Source organism: Canis lupus, chromosome 15 (assembly GCF_003254725.2).
Source record: "Canis lupus dingo isolate Sandy chromosome 15, ASM325472v2, whole genome shotgun sequence".
NCBI lineage: Eukaryota > Metazoa > Chordata > Mammalia > Carnivora > Canidae > Canis > Canis lupus.
Window position 1 is genome coordinate 8,611,082 of NC_064257.1, and position 22,116 is coordinate 8,633,197.

At 38.7% G+C, this 22,116-nt stretch overlaps 1 protein-coding gene and 1 non-coding gene across 6 annotated transcripts in view; both read right to left on the reverse strand.

Annotated features, from left to right (window-relative positions):
• Positions 1-806: 806 nt before the first annotated feature.
• The window catches only part of ZYG11B (zyg-11 family member B, cell cycle regulator), an 87,662-nt gene continuing 66,352 nt past the window's right edge, over positions 807-22,116 (reverse strand). For all 5 annotated transcript variants that reach the window (XM_049093888.1, XM_025420033.3, XM_049093889.1 and 2 more), the window contains 4 exons: positions 19,872-20,069; positions 19,687-19,739; positions 18,051-18,148; positions 807-3,536 (listed from right to left, as the gene is read on the reverse strand). In XM_049093888.1, the coding sequence (XP_048949845.1) occupies positions 3,346-3,536; positions 18,051-18,148; positions 19,687-19,739; positions 19,872-20,069 (540 nt within the window). In that variant the 3' untranslated portion in view covers positions 807-3,345. The remainder of the gene's footprint in view (positions 3,537-18,050; positions 18,149-19,686; positions 19,740-19,871; positions 20,070-22,116) is intronic.
• On the reverse strand, positions 11,943-12,049 carry LOC112642672 (U6 spliceosomal RNA). Its single transcript, XR_003125375.1, has one exon. It is a non-coding gene; the product is annotated as a U6 spliceosomal RNA (small nuclear RNA).

Here is a 22,116-nt window from a genome sequence, read left to right on the forward strand (position 1 = left end):
TGGATAAAGAAGATGTGGTCTATGAATACAGTGGAATATTACTCAGCCATCAAAATAGACGAAAACCTACCATTTGCTTCAATGTGGCTGGACCTGGAGGTTATTATGCTGAACAAGTCAATCTTAGAAGGACATTCATCATATGGTTTCACTCATACGTGGAATATAACAAATGTGAAAGGGATTATAAGGAAAAGGAGGGTAACTGAGTGGGAAAAATTAGAGAGGGTGACAAAACATGAGACACTCCTAACTTTGGGAAACAAGCAAAGGGTTGTGCAAGTGGTGTTTCGTGGGGGGATGGGGTAACTGGGTGATGGGCAATTAGGAGGGTACTTGATGGTTTGAGCACTTGCTGTTATACACTATGTTGGCAAATTTAATTTAAATTAAAAAGTGTAAAAAGAAAAATAGTTAAGAAATAAAAGCTTGTTTCTCACATTTAAGTACAGTGCATTTCCAAAGTCCCTCCATACCTACTTTTGAGAGATGTCCTAACTCCCATATGTGAGAGGCTAGGCTACTTGAAAGCTGCATTCAAGGAAAGCTCAGAGTTAAGTATATCCAATATCCACTGCACCTCCACATCTACTGTTGAAATAGGTTTTATCTCCTTTAAGTGAGAGGATAATGAAAGCTGCATTCTAGGAATGCTTGTTTCTCAGAGTTAAGTACATCGCATTTCCATTGTGCCTCCATTGTGCCTCCGCAGCTACTGCTTGAAAACGATCTAACTCCCTTATATGAGAGGCTAGGTAAAAGCTTCACTCAAGAAAAGATTGTTTCACAGAGTTAAGTACAGCTCATTTCCATTGCACCTTCGAGATACTTTATTTTTGCTTTAATTTCAGACCATTCTTGTTTTACTCAATGATACCAACATGCATCATTATACTCTAAAAAAAAATGTAATTCCATTTCCTTTGGTAGATCTAAACCTTGCTGCTGCTTGTGGACTGGAGTAACATTTTACCATATCTGAATGTACCAATGATTTGAGCAATGAGTGGTTCAACCCTACTCTTAAATTGTGCTTGAAACAGCACCTCTAAACCACTGCAGAGGTAACCTTGAAGGCACCAAGTACTGTTACATTCCAGTATACTCATGTAAAAGGGAGGCCTAATAGATTCTAACTGTGGACACTAGGTCAATTATGCCTCATAATTTTAATATACACATCTACTATATTTTAGCCAGATTCAAGACCTTACAGATGATTCTGTGCTTAAGTTAGATACATAATTTTAAGAACTATCCCAACCACAAAGGCACTACAATTTTTCTATATGGGATGTGATCAATTATTTTGCTTTTAAGAAATATTCCACCATTACCAATGCTCAAAGTAGTAAATTTAAAATTAATTTTAAGTATTTTTGAGTCTTCATCTATCAAGTTATTCTGAATAATGAAGGGAGTTATTATTTTCTGTATCTTTTTAGCTAATTCAAAACAATTTGTAAAGATAAAAACCTAAGATTAGCCTATAGGGAACATGCATTTTTGTCTTGAATAGGATATAAGAGAAACTTCAAGCCAAACTTCTCAAACAGGTTTTCCCTTAACTATACAAGCTAAGAGACCTGGAGATAGTTAACATAGCTAGCAATTCCAAGCTAGTGTAGGCCATCCTATTTTCTAAATTTTGCCTTAGACATTAAAATCTGGAAAAAAGGGGGAAAGTTAGAAGAATTTTCCACTTCCCCTGAAATAGACAATCTGTGAAAATTTCTTGTGCCTATAAAAATTCCTTAAACCAATTAAGTCAGAAGTAATCCAGAATATGGTTTTTAATGGTTCTAAATACCTGTTTTCTTTTAGTTTAAGTTTTCATCCCTGTGAAGGAGTATGAAATAATTCAAGTATGATTTCTGTGACAGTGGTTTGAAATACATATATCAAAAATGTTATCAGCGTACTAATAAGCCAGCTCCTCTCTAAATAAAAATGCTTCTGAATAATCACCATCATTTTAAACATACCATTTAAATCTCTATTGAAAACATTTTGGCCATCTATGAAGAAAACAGTCATCGGAAATTGTCACTAACCTTATTCACAAACTAAAATTTTAAATGGAAATTAAGTTTCTTGGTGACTTGCTGCCTCCCAGCTGTCATTATTAATATAATGAGAACTGATTCTTTACTATGCTGTAACAAGTATCATAAAGGAAAGGCAACTGTCTAAAAAATAACTCATTAAAAAATATTTCCTCTTATGCACCACAACTAGAATCATTACATTTAACAATAGCCTAGTGCTTCTCATTCAATTTTGGCAGTGAGATATGGACATCTTTCTCTAACATGAGAACGTTAAGATACAGGTATTTTGAAACAAAAGAAAAATTTAACTTCTTGTGACAGAATTTACTGTTGTTAACTGTATTTTAACTGAGCAAGTAATACCATGTGTAATCTCTATTTCACTGAACAAAATGACTTTGAAATAGAGGGAAAAGAAAGGTCAGTTTTAACAAGAGACAATTTTATAAAAATTCACATTTTCACAACAGTATGATGTATAGAGATTCAGACAGTTAATCTTTAACACAGAATGCTGTAATATTTTACACTGTGATGCCTGGGGAAATATTTCTAGAGTAACCAGCAGTCTGTGTAGGAAGCAGCAGCCCATGTTCCCAGGAGTAAATGTGAAGAACAAGCTACTGCTCACTACCTCAGGAGAGGCAGGCTCTGGAAGGATAGCTTGTCCCAGTTTAAAAACTATACTATAAGAGCATGACCTTTCTCCAGTTCCTAATCTCCCCTTACTAGTTTTCTTTCTAATATATTTTTCCTGCCAGCTACCCAGGCTCCAGTCAGTGAGTAGCTTTCAAAGAGGACTCAGATTTCTGTTCTTTCATACTAAGAAGGACATCTTATAAAAGGTACACAGACACAGAATAAAGGCATTTTATACAGAAGCAGTATAAAACTTACAACTGAAGCAGTGCCAGAAATCAGGTTAACAGCTTATCTGAAGCTGCAAATTGACTGGAAGGGACCTTAAGATCAGAAAAGTCTGGCCTAAGGGTTCATGCAAACTTTATCATAAAACTGTAGAATTCCAAGCACAGATAAGTTGAAACACAGAGAGATGTGGGAAATTTCCTAAAAGGCAATGATGAAGGAAGAGATCCTTCTTGCCCCAGAAGTTAAAAATCACAAGACAAATTAGAGACTGTTCACATGGGCAGTACTGTACACCATCAATCCCAAAATGATCTTATGACTCTTGTCATAGAAACCCCTAAAACATCACAGAGGATAAGATATTGCAAATGAACCTATCACAAAAAGGATTCCTGTGATTCAATTATCCAATTACCTATGGCTATCAATTTAGTCTAGCCTGGGGCTGCTTTTTACAGGGAGGAGGTCTCCCATGGCGCACAATGTGTTTTTCTAAGCTGTCCAGAATGGCCACAGCAATCTGTTGGACATGGGGATCAGTCTGTTCATGTTCTTTGATGTTGTATAAATGCTGCAATCCTCCTTCCTCAATCAGCATGCTGCAATACCTTGAGGCTGAAAAAGAGGAGAGACACTTAAAAATTATCCCACATGCAAAAAAGCTTTTTTCATTTAAATTTTAGATATTTTGTTATTTACTACTAACATATGCTACAGCTTGATAAATACCTTTGTAATGATGTTATGTCTATATTGTGAGGCTCCACAAATAATAAAGATTTTCTCATTCCTATATATATGTGTGTGATTCTCATATTCATATATATATGGTTCTCTTATCAAGGCTACCATAACTGGGGGCAGGGGCTGTTGGTCCCTCACATCCACAAGTCTCTATTTGGTAAGAAAGGAGAGCAGAAAACTGCTTAGAGAGCTGTTTTAACCAAATCTCCTCCTCCGTATCCTGGGATGAGGAATACAACTGGGATGGAGGAAATAATGGAGGTATGTGCAAATTTAAAGCAGTTATATGGAAAAGCGTAGGCAATTACTTTAGACATGGTAAAAGAAGCATTTCGATGTTCTTAAAATCAGTTTGATAAAAGTACCTTTCCATGGGGCAGGTAGTATGTTGATTGGTTAGGTTGGATAGATTTCTACCATGTATTTTATACAAAAATGGAATTGATAAACCATTTTTTATCAAAAAAATAAATAAAAATCATAACCTTAAAGTGCAGACAATCCAGAAAAGAAGATTTCTTTGATCTCAAATCACAGGTAAGATAGGTACTGTTACACTTTTATGCATTTCCTATATGTTTTTCTTTTAATTTAATGGTATTCATATTACACATGCAGTACCCTTTATTTTTAAATATATTCTTTGCCTTGTTTTCAAGTATTACTTCTTCTTCCATACATGACTTTTTGAAGTTTTTTAATTTTGGGGTGCCTAGGTGGCTCATCTAGGCAGTGAACCATCTGCCTTCAGCTCAGGTCATAATCCTAGGGTCCTGGGATTGAGCTCCTGTCTCTCCTCGGGCTCCCTGCTCAGCAGGGAGGCAGCATCTGCCTCCCCCTCTGCTCATGATCTCTTTCTCTCAAATAAAATCTTAAAAAAGATTTTTTTTAGTTTTAGTCATATTTATAAAGCATGATTTATACACAATATACCCAATTTAACATATAACTTGATGACTTTTGGCAAATGTATACATTTGGGTAACCACCACCACAATCAGAATATAGGATATTAAAAAAAAAAAAAAAAAAAGTTTCCTTGTGTACCTTTGAGGTCAATCTCTTCTGCAGCCTTACCCGGGCAATGACTTTTCTAATTTCTATGATATAGACTATTTTTTGCCTGGTAAATAAAATCATACACTAAACATTCTTTTGAGTTTACTTTTGCTCAGCATGATGTTTTTGAGATGCATCCATATTGTTACATATATATGTAATAGTTTTAGGGTTTTTTTAAAAGTATTTTTAAAAATTTACGTATTAAGTACAAGTATTTTAAGTATTCCAATGCATTAAATATGCTACATGCTTTTTATGTTATTGTACAAATGAATATTTGTTGCATTCTTATCCCCCAGTGTTTCGTTACAATGAGTAAATATTAATTATAATTATCCTTGCACAAGGTTTTGCAGGCTTTTCAATGATCTTGAGGAAATATTTAGAATGCAGGGCAAATGCTAAACATATGCTTAACTTTATGGGAAATCACCAAACTGTTTTCTAAAATGGCTGTATAAGGGAGGAGGGGCAAGATGGCTGAAGAGTAGGGTCCCCAAATCACCTGTCCGCACCAAATTACCTAGATAACCTTCAAATCATCCTGAAAATCTAAGAATTCGGCCTGAGATTTAAAGAGAGAACAGCTGGAATGCTACAGTGAGAAGAGTTCGTGCTTCTATCAAGGTAGGAAGGGGGGGGATAAAGATACTAAAGGCATCCAGGGGGGAGGGGGCCCGCGAGGAGCCAGGCTAAGGCCTGGGGAGTGTCCCCAGGACAGGAAAACTCTGTCCAGAGAAGCGGGAGTTTCCCCAAGCTTCCCGGGCGAAAAGGCACTTGCAGGGAGTTAGAGCAGAACCCCAGGAAGGACGGGGATGCCCTCAGGCTCCCTGGGACACTAACAGAGCAACTGTGAACCGGGGAGAGTGCACCAGGCTCCCTAAAGGACTGCAGCGCGCGCACGCATCGACCCGGGAACAGCTCGGAGGGGCTCGCCCGGTGGAGAGGGGGCTGCGTGCCCCGGGACGAGCTCGGATGCGGCTCCGGCAGAGGAAGAGGCTCGGTGGAGGGGGCTGCGCGGCTGGGAGCGCGAATCCAACAGCTCAGGCCCGGGAGCACAGGGCGCTGGGGCACAGCCCAGGATCCGACCTCCCCCCGGGACAGGCAGAGGCTGGGAGGGCCCAGGACATCAAGGACGCTCCTGCCGGGGGCTGAGCAGATCAACGGCCCGTCCCTGGAGCCTCCAGGCCCTGCAGGCTGAGAGGTCCGTTGTTCCTGCGGGGTCTGAATCCAGGGATCCAGAGCTGGCCCCGCCACTGTGGTTGTTCCTCCTGGGGCCTCACGGGGTAAACAACCCCCACTGAGCCCTGCAGCCAGGCCGGGGCAGAGTAGCTCCCCCAAGGGCTAACACCTGAAAATCAGCACAACAGGCCCCTCCCCCAGAAGACCAGCTAGAAGGACAAGATCCACGGGAAGTCAAGGAACTTAAAGTATACAGAATCAGAAGATGCTCCCCCGTGTTTTTTTGTTTCTTTGTTTGTTTATTTTGCTTTTTGATTTGTTTGCTTCACCCACCATTTTTTTCCTTTCTTTCTTATTCTTTCTTTCTCTTCGTTTTTCATCCTTTTTTTTCTTTTTCTCTTTTCTTTCCTTCTTTCTCTCCTCTCTTTTTCTCCTTTTCCCTTTACAACTTGTTTTTGACCACTCTGCACTGAGCAAAATGACTAGAAGGAAAACCTCACCTCAAAAGAAAGAATCAGAAACAGTCCTCTCTCCCACAGAGCTACAAAATCTGGATTACAATTCAATGTCAGAAAGCCAATTCAAAAAAAAAAAAAAAAAGAAAGCCAATTCAGAAGCACTATTATACAGCTACTGGTGGCTCTAGAAAAAAGCATAAAGGACTCAAGAGACTTCATGACTGCAGAATTTAGATCTAATCAGGCAGAAATTAAATATCAATTGAATGAGATGCAATCCAAACTAGAAGTCCTAACGACGAGGGTTAACGAGGTGGAAGAACGAGTGAGTGACATAGAAGACAAGTTGATGGCAAAGAGGGAAACTGAGGAAAAAAAGAGACAAACAATTAAAAGACCATGAAGATAGATTAAGGGAAATAAACGACAGCCTGAGGAAGAAAAACCTACGTTTAATTGGGGTTCTCGAGGGCGCCGAAAGGGACAGAGGGCCAGAATATGTATTTGAACAAATCATAGCTGAAAACTTTCCTAATCTGGGAAGGGACACAGGCATTCAGATCCAGGAAATAGGTCCCCCCGCCCCCCTAAAATCAATAAAAGCCATTCAACACCTTGACATCTAATAGTTAAGCTTGCAAATTCCAAAGATAAAGAGAAGATCCTTAAAGCAGCAAGAGACAAGAAATCCCTGACTTTTATGGGGAGGAGTATTAGGGTAACAGCAGACCTCTCCACAGAGACCTGGCGGGCCAGAAAGGGCTGGCAGGATATATTCAGGGACCTAAATGAGAAGAACATGCAACCAAGAATACTTTACCCAGCAAGGCTCTCATTCAGAATGGAAGGAGAGATAAAGAGCTTTCAAGACAGGCAGGAACTGAAAGAATATGTGACCTCCAAACGAGCTCTGCAAGAAATTTTAAGGGGGACTCTTCAAATTCCCCTTTAAGAAGAAGTTCAGTGGAACAATCCACAAAAACAAGGCCTGAATAGATATCATGATGACACTAAACTCATATCTTTCAATAGTAACTTGGAACGTGAACGGGCTTAATGACCCCATCAAAACGCGCAGGCTGTCAGACTGGGTAAAAAAGCAGGACCCATCTATTTGCTGTCTACAAGAGACTCATTTTAGACAGAAGGACACCTACAGCCTGAAAATAAAAGGTTGGAGAACCATTTACCATTCAAATGGTCCTCAAAAGAAAGCAGGGGTAGCCATCCTCATATCAGATAAACTAAAATTTACCCCGAAGACTGTAGTGAGAGATGAAGAGGGACACTATCTCATACTTAAAGGATCTATCCAACAAGAGGACTTAACAATCCTCAATATATATGCCCCAAATGTGGGAGCTGCCAAATATATCAATGACTTAATAACCAAAGTTAAGATATACTTAGATAATAATACACTTATACTTGGTGACTTCAATCTAGCGCTTTCTACCCTCGATAGGTCTTCTAAACACAACATCTCCAAAGAAACGAGAGCTTTAACTGATACACTGGACCAGATGGATTTCACAGATATCTACAGAAGTTTACATACAAACTCAATGGAATACACATTCTTCTCAAGTGCACATGGAACTTTCTCCAGAATAGACCACATACTGGGTCACAAATCGGGTCTGAACCGATACCAAAAGATTGGGATCGTCCCCTGAATATTCTCAGACCATAATGCCTTGAAATTAGAACTAAATCACAACAAGAAGTTTGGAAGGACCTCAAACACGTGGAGGTTAAGGACCATCCTGCTAAAACATGAAAGGGTCAACCAGGAAATTAAGGAAGAATTAAAAAGATTCATGGAAACTAATGAGAATGAAGATACAACCGTTCAAAATCTTTGGGATGCAGCAAAAGCAGTCATAAGGGGGAATACATCACAATACAAGCATCCATTCAAACACTGGAAAGAACTCAAATACAAAAGCTAATCTTACACATAAAGGAGCTAGAGAAAAAACAGCAGATAGATCCTACACCCAGCAGAAGAAGAGAGGTAATTAAGATTCGACAGAACTCAACGAAATTGAGACCAGAAGAACTGTGGAACAGATCAACAGAACCAGGAGTTGGTTCTTTGAAAGAATTAATAAGATAGATAAACCACTAGCCAGCCTTATTAAAAAGAAGAGAGAGAAGACTCAAATTAATAAAATCATGAATGAGAAAGGAGAGATCACTACCAACACCAAGGAAATACAAACGATTTTAAAAACATATTATGAACAGCTATACACCAATAAATTAGGCAATCTAGAAGAAATGGACGCATTCCTGGAAAGCCACAAACTACCAAAACTGGAACAGGAAGAAATAGAAAACCTGAACAGGCCAATAACCAGGGAGGAAATTGAAGCAGTCATCCAAAACCTCCCAAGACACAAAAGTCCAGGGCTAGATGGCTTCCCAGGGGAATTCTATCAAACGTTTAAAGAAGAAACCATACCTATCCTACTAAAGCTGTTTGGAAAGATAGAAAGAGATGGAGTACTTCCAAATTCGTTCTATGAGGCCAGCATCTCCTTAATTCCAAAACCAGACAAAGACCCCACCAAAAAGGAGAATTACAGACCAATATCCCTGATGAACATGGATGCAAAAATTCTCAACAAGATACTAGCCAATAGGATCCAACAGTACATTGAGAAGATTATTCACCATGACCAAGTAGGATTTATCCCCGGGACACAAGGCTGGTTCAACACTCGTAAAACACTCAATGTGATTCATCTTATCAGCAAGAGAAAAACCAAGAACCATATGATCCTCTCATTAGATGCAGAGAAAGCATTTGACAAAATACAGCATCCATTCCTGATCAAAATTCTTCAGAGCGTAGGGATAGAGGGAACATTCCTCGACATCTTAAAAGCCATCTATGAAAAGCCCACAGCAAATATCATTCTCAATGGGGAAGCACTGGGAGCCTTTCCCCTAAGATCAGGAACAAGACAGGGATGTCCACTCTCACCACTGCTATTCAACATAGTACTGGAAGTCCTAGCCTCAGCAATCAGACAAAAAAAGACATTAAAGGCATTCAAATAGGCAAAGAAGAAGTCAAACTCTCTCTCTTCGCCGATGACATGATACTCTACATAGAAAACCCAAAAGCGGGGCAGCCCCGGTGGCGCAGCGGTTTGGTGCCGCCTGCGGCCTGGGGTGTGATCCTGGAGACCCGGGATCGAGTCCCACTTCGGGCTCCCTGCGTGGAGCCTGCTTCTCCCTCTGTCTGGGTCTCTGCCCCTCTTTCTCTGTGTCTATGAATAAATAAATAAAGTCTTAAAAAAAAAAAAAGAAAACCCAAAAGCCTCCACCCCAAGATTGCTAGAACTCATACAGCAATTAGTAGCGTGGCAGGATACAAAATAAATGCCCAGAAATCAGTGGCATTTCTATACACTAACAATGAGACTGAAGAAAGAGAATTTAAGGAGTCAATCCCATTTACAATTGCACCCAAAAGCATAAGATACCTAGGAACAAACCTAACCAAAGAGGTAAAGGATCTATACCCTAAAAACTACAGAACACTTCTGAAGGAAATTGAGGAAGACACAAAGAGATGGAAAAATATTCCATGCTCATGGAGTGGAAGAATTAATATTGTGAAAATGTCAATGTTACCCGGGGCAATTTACACGTTTAATGCAATCCCTATCAAAATATCATGGACTTTCTTCAGAGAGTTAGAACAAATTATGTTAAGATTTGTGTGGAATCAGAAAAGACCCCGAATAGCCGGGGGAATTTTAAAAAAGAAAACCAAATCTGCGGGCATCACAATGGCAGATTTCAGGTTGTACTACAAAGCTGTGGTCATCAAGACAGTGTGGTACTGGCACAAAAACAGACACATAGATCAATGGAACAGAATAGAGAACCCAGAAGTGGACCCTGAACTTTATGTTCAACTAATATTTGATAAAGGAGGAAAGACTATTCATTGGAAGAAAGACAGTCTCTTCAATAAATGGTGCTGGGAATATTGGACATCCACATGCAGAAGAATGAAACTAGACCACTCTCTTGCACCATACACAAAGATAAACTCAAAATGGATGAAAGATCTAAATGTGAGACAAGATTCCATCAAAATCCTAGAGGAGAACACAGGCATCACCCTTTTTGAACTCGGCCACAGTAACTTCTTGCAAGATACATCCACGAAGGCAAAAGAAACAAAAGCAAAAATGAACTATTGGGACTTCATCAAGATAAGAAGCTTTTGCACAGCGAAGGACACAGTCAACAAAACTAAAAGACAACCTACAGAATGGGAGAAGATATTTGCAAATGACATATCAGATAAAGGGCTAGTTTCCAAGATCTATAAAGAACTTACTAAACTCAACACCAAAGAAACAAACAATCCAATCATGAAATGGGCAAAAGACATGAAGAGAAATCTCACAGAGGAAGACATAGACATGGCCAACAAGTACATGAGAAAATGCTCTGCATCACTTGCCATCAGGGAAATACAAATCAAAACCACAATGAGATACCACCTCACACCAGTGAGAATGAGGAAAATTAACAAGGCAGGAAACCACAAATGTTGGAGAGGATGTGGAGAAAGGGGAATCCTCCTGCACTGTTGGTGGGAATGTGAACTGGTGCAGCCACTCTGGAAAACTGTGTGGAGGTTCCTCAAAGAGTTAAAAATAGATCTGCCCTATGACCCAGCAATTGCACTGCTGGGGATTTACCCCAAAGATACAAATGCAATGAAACTGCCGGGACACCTGCACCTCAATGTTCATAGCAGCAATGTCCACAATAGCCAAACTGGATGGAGCCTCGGTGTCCATCGAAAGATAAATGGATAAAGAAGATGTGGTTTATGTATACAATGGAATATTACTCAGTCATTAGAAACGACAAATACCCACCATTTGCTTTGAGGTGGATGGAACTGGAGGGTATTATGCTGAGTGAAGTAAGTCAATGGAGAAGAACAAACAGTATATGGTCTCATTCATTTGGCGAATATAAAAAATAGTGAAAGGAAATAAAGGGAAAGGGGGAAAAATAAGTGGGAAACATCAGAAAGGGAGACAGAACATAAAGACTCCTAACTCTGGGAAACGAACTAGGGGTGGTGGAAGGGGAGGAGGGCGGGGGGTGGGGGTGAATGGGTGACGGGCACTGAGGGGGGCACTTGATGGGATGAGCACTGGGTGTTATTCTGTTTGTTGGTAAATTGAACACCAATAAAAAGAAATTTATTAAAAAAATAAAATAAATTAAAATTTAAAAAATAAAAAACAAAAACAAAAACTGAAATAAGGGGAAAAGGAGAAAAAATGAGTGGGAAATATCAGAAAGAGAGACAGAACATGAAAGACTCCTAACTCTGGGAAATGAACTAGGTATGGTGGAAGGGTAGTTGGGCGGGGGGTGGGGTGCCTGGGTGGTGGGCACTGAGGTGGGCACTTGACGGGATGAGCACTGGGTGTTATTCTGTAAGTTGGCAAATTGAACACCAATAAAAAATAAATTTATAAAAAAAAAAGATTATTGCTGGTACATTACCATGGTTCTAGGCATGAAAACTATAGAACACTTGACAAATTTAAGTGTCATTCTTGTGTATAGGCCATGCTAATCTTCTCTTTATCTTTCTAATATTAGTATATGTGCTGCCAAAGTGAGCACTTAAGTTACTTTTCTATTATTACCATTCACTTGGGGTCTACTTTAATCGTCTGATTTTTCTCCTGGTTATAGGTCACATTTTTCTGATTCTTCTTTCATCTAGCAATTTTTTAAAAGATTTTATTTATTTACTTATTTACTTATTTATTTATTTATGAGAGAGAGAGAGAGAAAATGCATGCGTATAAGCAGGGGAAGCGGCAGAGGAAGAGGGAGAGAATCTCAAGAAGATGCCCCACTGAGCACAGAGCCCAACATGGGACTCAATGTTACAACCTGAGATCATGAAATGAGCTGAAATCCAAGACCAGATGCTGAAGAGACTGAGCCACCCAGGTGGCAACTTTTATCAGATATCAAACATGTTAAGTTTCTAGATTTTGTCATCTTTTTTTGTAAAGGAGTGCTTAGTTTTTCTCTGACAATAGTTAGCTGCCCACAATTATATGGTCAACTAATCTTCAACACAGCAGAAAAAAATATGCAATGGAAAAGTCTCTTCAACAAATGGTGCTGAGTCTGGGAAACTAACAAGAGGTAGTGGAAAGGGAGGTGGGCAGGCGGTTGGGGTGACTGGGTGATGGGCACTGAGCGGGCCACTTGGCGGGATGAGAACTGGGTGTTATGCTATATGTTGGCAAACTGAACACCAATAAAAAAAATTTTAAAAATACACACACAAAAACAAATCGTATTGAGAAAACTATACTACTTTCTTACACTACACACAAAAATAAATTCAAAATAGATGAGGGACCTAAATGTGAGACAGGAAACTATCAGAATCCTGGAGGAGAACACAGGCAGCAACCTCTTTGACCTCAGTTCAAGCAACTTGTTACTAGACATGTCACTGGGGGCAAAGGAAATAAAAGCAAAAATTACCTACTGGGACTTCATCAAGATAAAAAGCTTCTGCATAGTGCAGAAAACAACAAAACGAAAAGCCTATGGAATGGGAGAAGACATTTGCAAATGACGTATCTGATAAAGGGTTAGTATCCAAAATCTAAAAAGAACTTATCAAACTCAACACCCAAAAAACAAATAATCCAGTTAAGAAATGGGCAGAAGACATGAAGAGACACTTTGCCAAAGAAGACATTCAGATGGCTAACATACACGTGAGAACATGCTCAACATCACTCAACCTAAAGGAAATACAAATCAAAACCACAATGAGACAGCAACTCACACCTATCGGAATGGCTACAATTAACACCACAGGAAGCAACAGATGTTGGCAAGAATACAGAGAAAGAAGAGCCCTCTTACATTGTTGGTGGGAATGCAAACTGGTGCAACCACTCTGGAAAACAGTACAGAGGTTCCTCAAAAAGTCAAAAATAGAACTACCCTATGATCAAGCAATTGCACTACTAGGTATTTACCAGAAGTATACAAAAATACATTCCAGGGGTGCATACACCCTGATATTTATAGCAGCCTTATTAACAATAGCCAAACTATGAAAAGAGCGTAAGGGCCCATCAACTAATGAATGCATAAAGAAGATGCAATACACACACATACACATACACACACACACACTGGAATATTACTCAGCCATCAAAAGTAATGAAATCTTGCCATTTGCCATGACATGGATGGAGCTAGACTGTATTATACTAGACAAATTAAGTCAGAGAAAGACAAATACTATAGGATTTCACTCATATGTGAAATTTAAGAAACAAAACAGATGAACATATGGAAGGGGGAAAAAAAGAGCAGAGGAAACCGGTTGACGCAGGGAGGTAGAAGGGGGTTGAGCTACATGGGTAATGGGTATTAAGGAGGGCACTTGTGATGAACCCTGGGAGCTATATGTAAGTGATGAATCATTAAATTCTACTCCTAAAACCAGTATTACACTATGTGTTAACTAACTAGAATTTAAATTAAAATTTTGGGGAAAAAAAGTTAATTTATTTTCAGAGCAACTTAACCATTAGCTATTTCAAGACTTGTTTTTAAGCTTTGTTAGGACTGTCCTAGAGAAGCCTTTATTTCAGGGCTCATTTAATCTTTTCTACCACCTGTATTGAATGCCTGGGCTATTAAGTACTCTAATACTAGAGTTTCAAACAGTATTGGAACTCTAGTATTTCTAAACCCTGTGTGAGCTCCAAGTGTTATTTGGTTAGCATCTCCTTGGTATTTGTTCTTTCTTAAACCTCAAGGAGTCTTACCCGAGGCATTCACTGCTCACTAATCAGCCAAAGACTCAAGAAACACTTAGGAAGATTTCTGGAGGCCTTTCTAGATGTAGCTGTCATCTCTGCATTACTTTGCCTCATAAATTCCATAAATTTTGTCCCATACCGCAATCATACCAAACTCTTGATTTCTGTCTCCTCAGTTCAATGAAATTGCCGCACTGTATACTTGGTTCTCTTTCAGGGATGGGAATCTTTGCTTCCTTCTGCATAATGCCTAGAAAAACTTGTTTTGAATCTTTCCTACCCCACATTTCCTATTACAAATGGCTAGAGGGCTAGTCTCGTATAAGTGACTATGTCATGGCTCCGAGAGCGTAAGTTTCTACTTATATAATTTTCTATCATGTCTTTTTCACTTATAATAACATGCAAATATACTACTGTCTGGTTATTTCAACATTATTTAACATTTCTCTATTGCTGGATCACTTGGTTAGAGTTATTTGCTATTGTAAATAATAGTGTGATGAAGATCTCTTACTCAAACAAATGTTTGGATATAATTTTAAAATTAAAAAGGTAGACTACTTAAATGTTTATCAATAGGGAAGTTGCTATTTAAATTACTCCTAAAAAAATTAAATAAATAAATTACTCCTACATTCATTTATTATTAAGTATAGAGGCATATGTTAAGGGTTGAACTATGTCTCCTAAAAAGAGAGGTTAAAGTCCTACTAATCTCCAGTATTTCAGAATGCGACCTTATTTGGAAATAGAGTTGTTCCTACTGTAGTTAAGATGAAGTTATTAGGGTTACCTTAATATAATAGGACTGGTGTTCTTTGATGAAAAGGGGAGATTTGAACACAGATATAGAAAACAGTGTAAAGACACACAAGAAGAAGATGGTTATCTGACAGGAGTGATGCATTTACAAGCAAAGGGATGCCAAGGGTTGGCAGCACATACCAGAAGCTAGAAGCAAGGAAGAACCCTCCCCTACAGCTGTCAGAGAAAACATGGCCCTAATAACACCGTGATTTTAGACTTCTAGCCTCCAGAACTGAGAGACAAACATTCCTGTTGTTTTAAGTCACCGGATGTGGAACTCTGTTATGAGTACTAGGAAATTAACACGTCATACAATAAAGATTATGTGATTATTAAAAATCATGTTAAAAAACTTTCTAAAATATGGGAAAACGCTCATCACAATGTCTGAAATAGGTACTATTATTATTCCCATTTAACAAATATGAAAAATGAGATCCCAGGCTTAATAATTTGCCTAGGTTGGCTGCAACATGATTTGAATCCAGGTAGACCCCTATGTGCACTTAACTTCTATGCCATACTATCTCTTAATTATTAAAAGTTGTAAACAGCATTAGAACTCTCAATGCAAACTGAGAAGTCAGTTCTATTTAAATATAAACAAAATAAGCCTGGGAAACAAGAATGCAGAAACCTGAACTGAGCTGGAGATAAAATACTCTAACATTCACCAAATACAGTGCATTTTACTCATTGTCTTTTTTTTTTTTTTTAAGTAATCCCTATTCCCATTGGAGGGCTTCAACCTATGATCAAGAGTCTCATGCTGTACTTACTGAGCCACCTAGGTGCCCCTACAGTGCATTTTATTTATTTTATTTTAATTTAATTAGTTTATATTAGTTTTTTTTTTTTTTTTTTAAGTAATCTCCACACCTAATGTGGGGCTTGAACTTACAACCTCAAGATCAAGAGTTACATGCTCTACCAACTGAGACAGCCAGGCACCCCCATCTACAGTGCATTTTATTTTTTTAATTTTTAATTTTTTTTCAAATACATTTTTTTTTAATGCATGAGAGACAGAGAGGCAGAGACACAGGCAGAGGGAGAAGCAGGCTCCATGCAAGGAGCCCGATGCAGGGCTTAATCCCAGGACCCAGGGACCAGGGACCATGCCCTTGGCCGAAGGTAGATGTTCAACCACTAAGCCACCCGGGTGTTTTTTTTAAGATTTTATTTATTTATTCATGAGAGACAGAGAGACAGAGAAAGGCAGAGGCAGAGGGAGAAGCAGGCTCCCCATGGAGCAGGGAGCCCAAGGTGAGACTTGATCCCAGGACTCCAGGATCACAACCTGAACTGAAGGCAAATGCTCAATCAACTGAGCCACCAGGTGCCCCTACAGTCCATTTTAGAATAAATTTTTCAGAGTGGCCAATCCACAGGGTAAACTTAAAAGAACACCTATACCTAAAAAGTAGTCAGAATAATAAACACTTCTATGAAAATACACTATTCTTTGTTATGTTTTATTTTCTCTTATAAAACTGTGAAAAGTCCATTCCTTGAGTAACGAGGAAAAAAGCCTAGAGATTAGAGGCTGAGTATACCATGGGACAGGCCGTTAAAAAAACTAGAGAGATCTCAGAACCTGTAGGGATAAAAAAAGGAAATTTTTCTATCACAGGCAGCTTATGTTTATAAATGAACTGGGAAATTAGTAGAAAGGGTCAGAAAAGCTTCTAGGTAGAAGTTTAGTTGAGAACAAAGCAGTTTTATATGTCACATCCCATTCCCTAAACCCTCCTCCCCTACCAACTGGACATAAAAGAGCTTTTACTGAGTTGTCTTTTTGAAGTATGCACTGAATTTTCAGCAAAGAGTAAGAAAGTATCTAATAAAATGTTACTGCTATTTCTTACAATACTATTGTTAAAAATAACGCTCATGTTGAGGCCGTTTTTAATATCATCCCTATTGAGGTCCTATAAAAAAAATTTATCTCCCTATGAGGATACGGAATGGTTTTTCCTCCTTATATAGAAAGAGAATCATGTAGCTGATTATTCGCAGCGCATCACAAAAAGAACATGAATCACCATGTATGGTCTACATATTTATATTCTACTATTTTCCTTATAGACTTTAAATTCCTTTTCAAATTATTTTTCCTTGATCTTGATTTCTTTTTTTTTCTTGATCTTGATTTCTAATTTCAAATATTGTAATTAATACTCAATTAAAGTGTTTCTACTATTAAAGTGTTTCTTGTATAATATTTCAAATCATTTATGGAATAAGTTTTTACTAATAACCAACCAAAGAGTTGTAGCACAACCTTCAAAAGAGTGATACAGAATCTGATCTAAATTCTTGCTACTCTAGGGACGCCCGGGTTAAGCAGTTTGCCTTTGGCTCAGGGCATGATCCTGGAGTCCCCGGATTGAGTCCCACGACGGGCTCCCTGTATGGAGCCTGCTTCTCTCTCTGCCTGTGTCTCTGCCTCTCTCTCTCTCTCTCTCATGAATAAATAAATAAAATCTTAAAAAAAAAAAAAGTTTAAATTCTTGCTACTCTAGAGACCATGGGTGCTGAGAGCAATGTCTTAAACAATGGAATTTTACATAGATGAGGGTTGGGCACTGGAATGAACCATAAACATTGGATCACCATAAAATTTTTGCTTAGCCTATGGGTCCACTGTAGGCTCCTAATCTTCATATTCCATGAGGTCAGAACAGTGCCTCATTCAGTGTCATTCAGTACCTAGTATTACTAAGCTAATTCTAAAAGAATAAATTTAGTTTATACTCTAACCTTCTCTCTCTTTTTAAGTAATCTCGCTGCCCAATGTGGGGCTTGAACTCATGACTCTGAGATCATGAGTCACATGCTCTAATGACTGAGCCAGCCAGGCACCCCTGAAGATTCTCTTATACTGTATCTTTTAAAATCTGTGTCCTTAAAAAAATCACTTCAATATACTATTTAAAAATGGTTTTCCTGTCTAAAGAGAATTTCACCGGAAAAAGAAAAGCATAGTTCTTTTTGGTACATACGATTCTTGCTGCAGACATGTTGCATGGCCCAAACTGCCCATAGCTGGACTCCTGGTGTTGTAAAACAGCCAAGTAATGGGAAAAATGGATTAAAGGACCTAAAATTTCAAAAGATAAGAGAAAAGTTATATCCTATACTTAGTGTCATTTTCTAAAGCAATAATTCCTAAGCTTTTCATTCTAGAAATTTCATCCTACCATTATACTAATATAAGTGAACCACAGAACATCTTTTCTTTGTCTTAGCCATTTGAGAAAGAAGTATATTTGGATAAAAGTCTTGGTACAAAAGATGGAAAGTGATCAGAACAAGGTACTAACAAAAGTATTTTTTTTTTCAAAATTACTCTTTTGGGGGCATCTGGGTGGCTCAGTTAAGCGTCTGCCTTTGGTTGAGGTCATGATCCCAGGTTTCAGGGATCGAGCCCCCTAACCAGACACCCTGCTCAGGGAGAGTCTGCTTTTCACTCCATCCCTCCCTCTGCTCATGCTCTCTCTTAAATAAATAAATAAAAATCTTTTTCTTTTTTTAAAAAAAAGGACTTTTTTCTTTGGTCTTGAAGATAAACATTTGAAGAGTAGCAGACCTTGATTTGGAAACTTAGATAAGGAGAAGTCAGTTGATAACAAACTGATAGAGAACACCATGACGGTCTAGAATTAGCCTATTTTTACTGGTCTTCTGGTCCAAATAGGTAGAACACAAGTTGGGGGAATCAAAAATGTTGGCAGTATCAGCATTTATGAAGTAGAGAACAAAAATAAGATAAAATAATATTATTTATGTAGCAATATGGAGTACTTCAGGTAATCTGTAACTTAGCTATCAAGTCACCTAGTTGTCATAAAGAGTTAGACATCCTATATGCACCTTAAGAAATTATTATAAACTGTTTCCCCAAACTAACCTGCTGCTACTTCTAGTCCTTTCAATGTGTCATCTTATCCTGGACCTCTTTTCATTAACACATATTTCTTCTTCCTAAAATCTCCTGCCCCTTAGTTATCTCTCAAAACTCAGCTCATAATCTACTTCTTCTAGAAGCTTTTTACCACTTTCCAATGCATTTAAGTTTTGTCATCTTTACTTTCATAGAATTCTATTCATATAACTAGCTTAACAGTGAATTATATCTGATTCACATTTTGTTGTCCCTCACTAGACTGTAAGGTTCTTTTATTTTCTTAAAAAAAGACTTATTTGAGAGTGAAAGCATGAATGGGAAGGACAGAGGGGGAGAGAAAATCTCAAGCAGACCCCACCCTGGCTCCTCACAGCTCAAACTCACAACCCTGAGATCACAACCTGAGCTGAAACCAAGAGTTGGACACGCAACCGACTGTGCTACCCAGGCATCCCAGCTGTAAGGTTCTACTGTGTAGGCAACATATCTTACTCATCTTTGAATTTCAAGAGCACAGAACAAGTCCTTGGCACTTGGCTTCAATAAATGTGGAATGAAGGAAGAATTAATGAATAATAGGTAGCAGAAAAAAGTAAAAATACTTTGATCTTTTTAAAAGCCAATAAAAGGATAGATGCCTGAGGGAAAATGCATTATACATCTAGTAAGAATGATCTCTAAGCAAGCAAAATGACAGTTACTAGCTTTATATTAGTTTTCTTGCTAATTACCTGTATGCTACCATCTCACACTCTGGAGTTGGCCATTTCAAAATAGCTGAATGCTGCAAGACATAAGACACACACACAAAAAATACAATATTTATTTGGCACTGCATTATTGCATATGAGACTCTGATAGTTTAACTATTATTAATGCTGTTTGTATGCTTCTAGAAAATACCAAATGACCCTACCAGATCATCCAGAAGAGAATTCCTCTGGCTACGGCTCAATGTCCAAGCTTGTTCCCCTCTAGATATTAAATGGGCAATAATTCCAGCTGCGAAGTAACTAACTTCCACTTCAACACTATGTAGGAGGCTACTGATGTGGTCTATAAAATCTTTCCACATTAATTCAGAATGCAATTCTTGTACTTCAGCTATATTATTCTGGAAAAAAAAGAAGATATAAAAATTAAAGTCATATGAATATGATCCTCTGCATTCTAAGAAAAATCCTGCTCTACTAAAATAACTTCACCTTTTGTGCATATGCCAATACATGTTTAAATCATTGCAATCTTAGAATGGCTTCCCTTGGAAGTACATAACAACACCTCTATTCACACGGGAAACAACTGAGGTGGCTTCCAATTTATTTATTTATTTATTTATTTTTATTTATGATAGGCACACAGTGAGAGAGAGAGAGGCAGAGACACAGGCAGAGGGAAAAGCAGGCTCCATGCACCGGGAGCCCGATGTGGGATTCGATCCCGGGTCTCCAGGATCGCGCCCTGGGCCAAAGGCAGGCGCCAAACCGCTGCGCCACCCAGGGATCCCCCGGTGGCTTCCAATTTAGACTGTGGTTGATCTTCCAAAGGATGTAACATCTAACTTACTACTCTGGAGATTAATCCTCATTCTTTAAACTTCATTTGATCTACTATGAAATAGTAATTTTCCTCCTAACATGTTGATTCCATTTCTTAAGAACCAAGACCCTGAACCTTTGATTGTTAAGAGACTAGTCACTCCCTCAACTTAAGTCATTCTAGAATAAATCAAAGTGAAAGGCATCTTTCAAGTATATACTTTGTAAGAACTAACAAGTTTTCTTCTTCAATATGAAAAAGAGTGAGGGTAGAAGAGACAAGTTTAACTCTAAGCGTTTTTGAATGTGTATAATCTATTTAAATGTGTATAATCTATTTTCTACCAGCATCAACAGTTAATCATTGCCCTTCTCTAATCTCACATATTCAAATAAGAAAAGACATTTCAGGGGCACCTGGGTGGCTCAGTGGGTTAAGCATCTGCCTTTAACTCAGGTCATGGGAACCGGCCCTGAGATGGGCTCCCTGCTCAGCAGGGAGTCTGCTTCTTCTTTCTTCTCTGTCCCTCCCCACTGTTTATGCTCTCTCTAATGAATAAAACCTTTAAAAAAGAAAAGAGGTGCCTGGGTAGCTCAGTCAGTTAAGCATCTGCTTTTGGCTTGGGTCTTGATTCCAGGGTCCTGAGATCGAGCCCCATGTCAGACTCCCTGCTCAGCAGGGAATCTGCTTCTCCCTCTCCCTCTGCTCATGCCCTCTCAAATAAATAACTAAAATCTCTAAAAAAGGGATTTCACATTCATTTTTCATATTCTTCCCTATTCATATGTTTCACATAGGATTTTTTAAAAGATTTTATTTATTCATGAGAGACACACAGAGAGAGAGAGAGAGAGAGAGGCAGAGACATAGGCAGAGGGAGAAGAAGCAGGCTCCCTGTGGGGAGACTGATGTGTGACTCGATCCCAGGACCTGGGGATCACGCCTTGAGCCAAAGGCTCACCACTGAGCCACCCAGGTGCCCCCACAGTATTCTTATAGTGACCAAAAAAAAAAAAAAAAAAAAGAAAGTAAAGAAACAAAGACCCTATGAGAAGGACACACTTTGAACTTAAAGCCCCACAGAAGATGATGCATCACAGTGCTAAGTTACAATTTGCAATGAAAACAATCCATAATAAGTAAGAATCATCAAACACAATAGTAGACTCCCCTCCCCAAACCTCATATGGCTGCAACTCTTTTTAAGATTTTATTTATTTACTCATGAGTGAGCACAAGCAGAAGTGGCAGAGTGAGAGGAAGCAGACTCCCCATTGAGCAGGGAGCCCAATGCAGGGCTCCCTCCCAGGACCCTGGGATCATGACCTAAGCCGAAGGCAGACATTAACCGACTGAGCCACCCATGCACCCTGGGCATGCAATACTTGATCTTGGGATTCTAAGTTGGAACTCCATTTGGGGGTAGAGATAAGTTAAAAGAAAAATAAGGTTCTTAAAAAAAAAATTATGGCCATTCTTTCCTGCCATAAACAAGTTATTAGAAAACCAGACAAAAATATATGGAGAACTATTTTCTGACAGTGAACAACAGGTATATAAATAAGCATGTATATATCTGGGAGAAGGTACTCATATGGGGCAGTTTCCAGGATTGCTGTGCA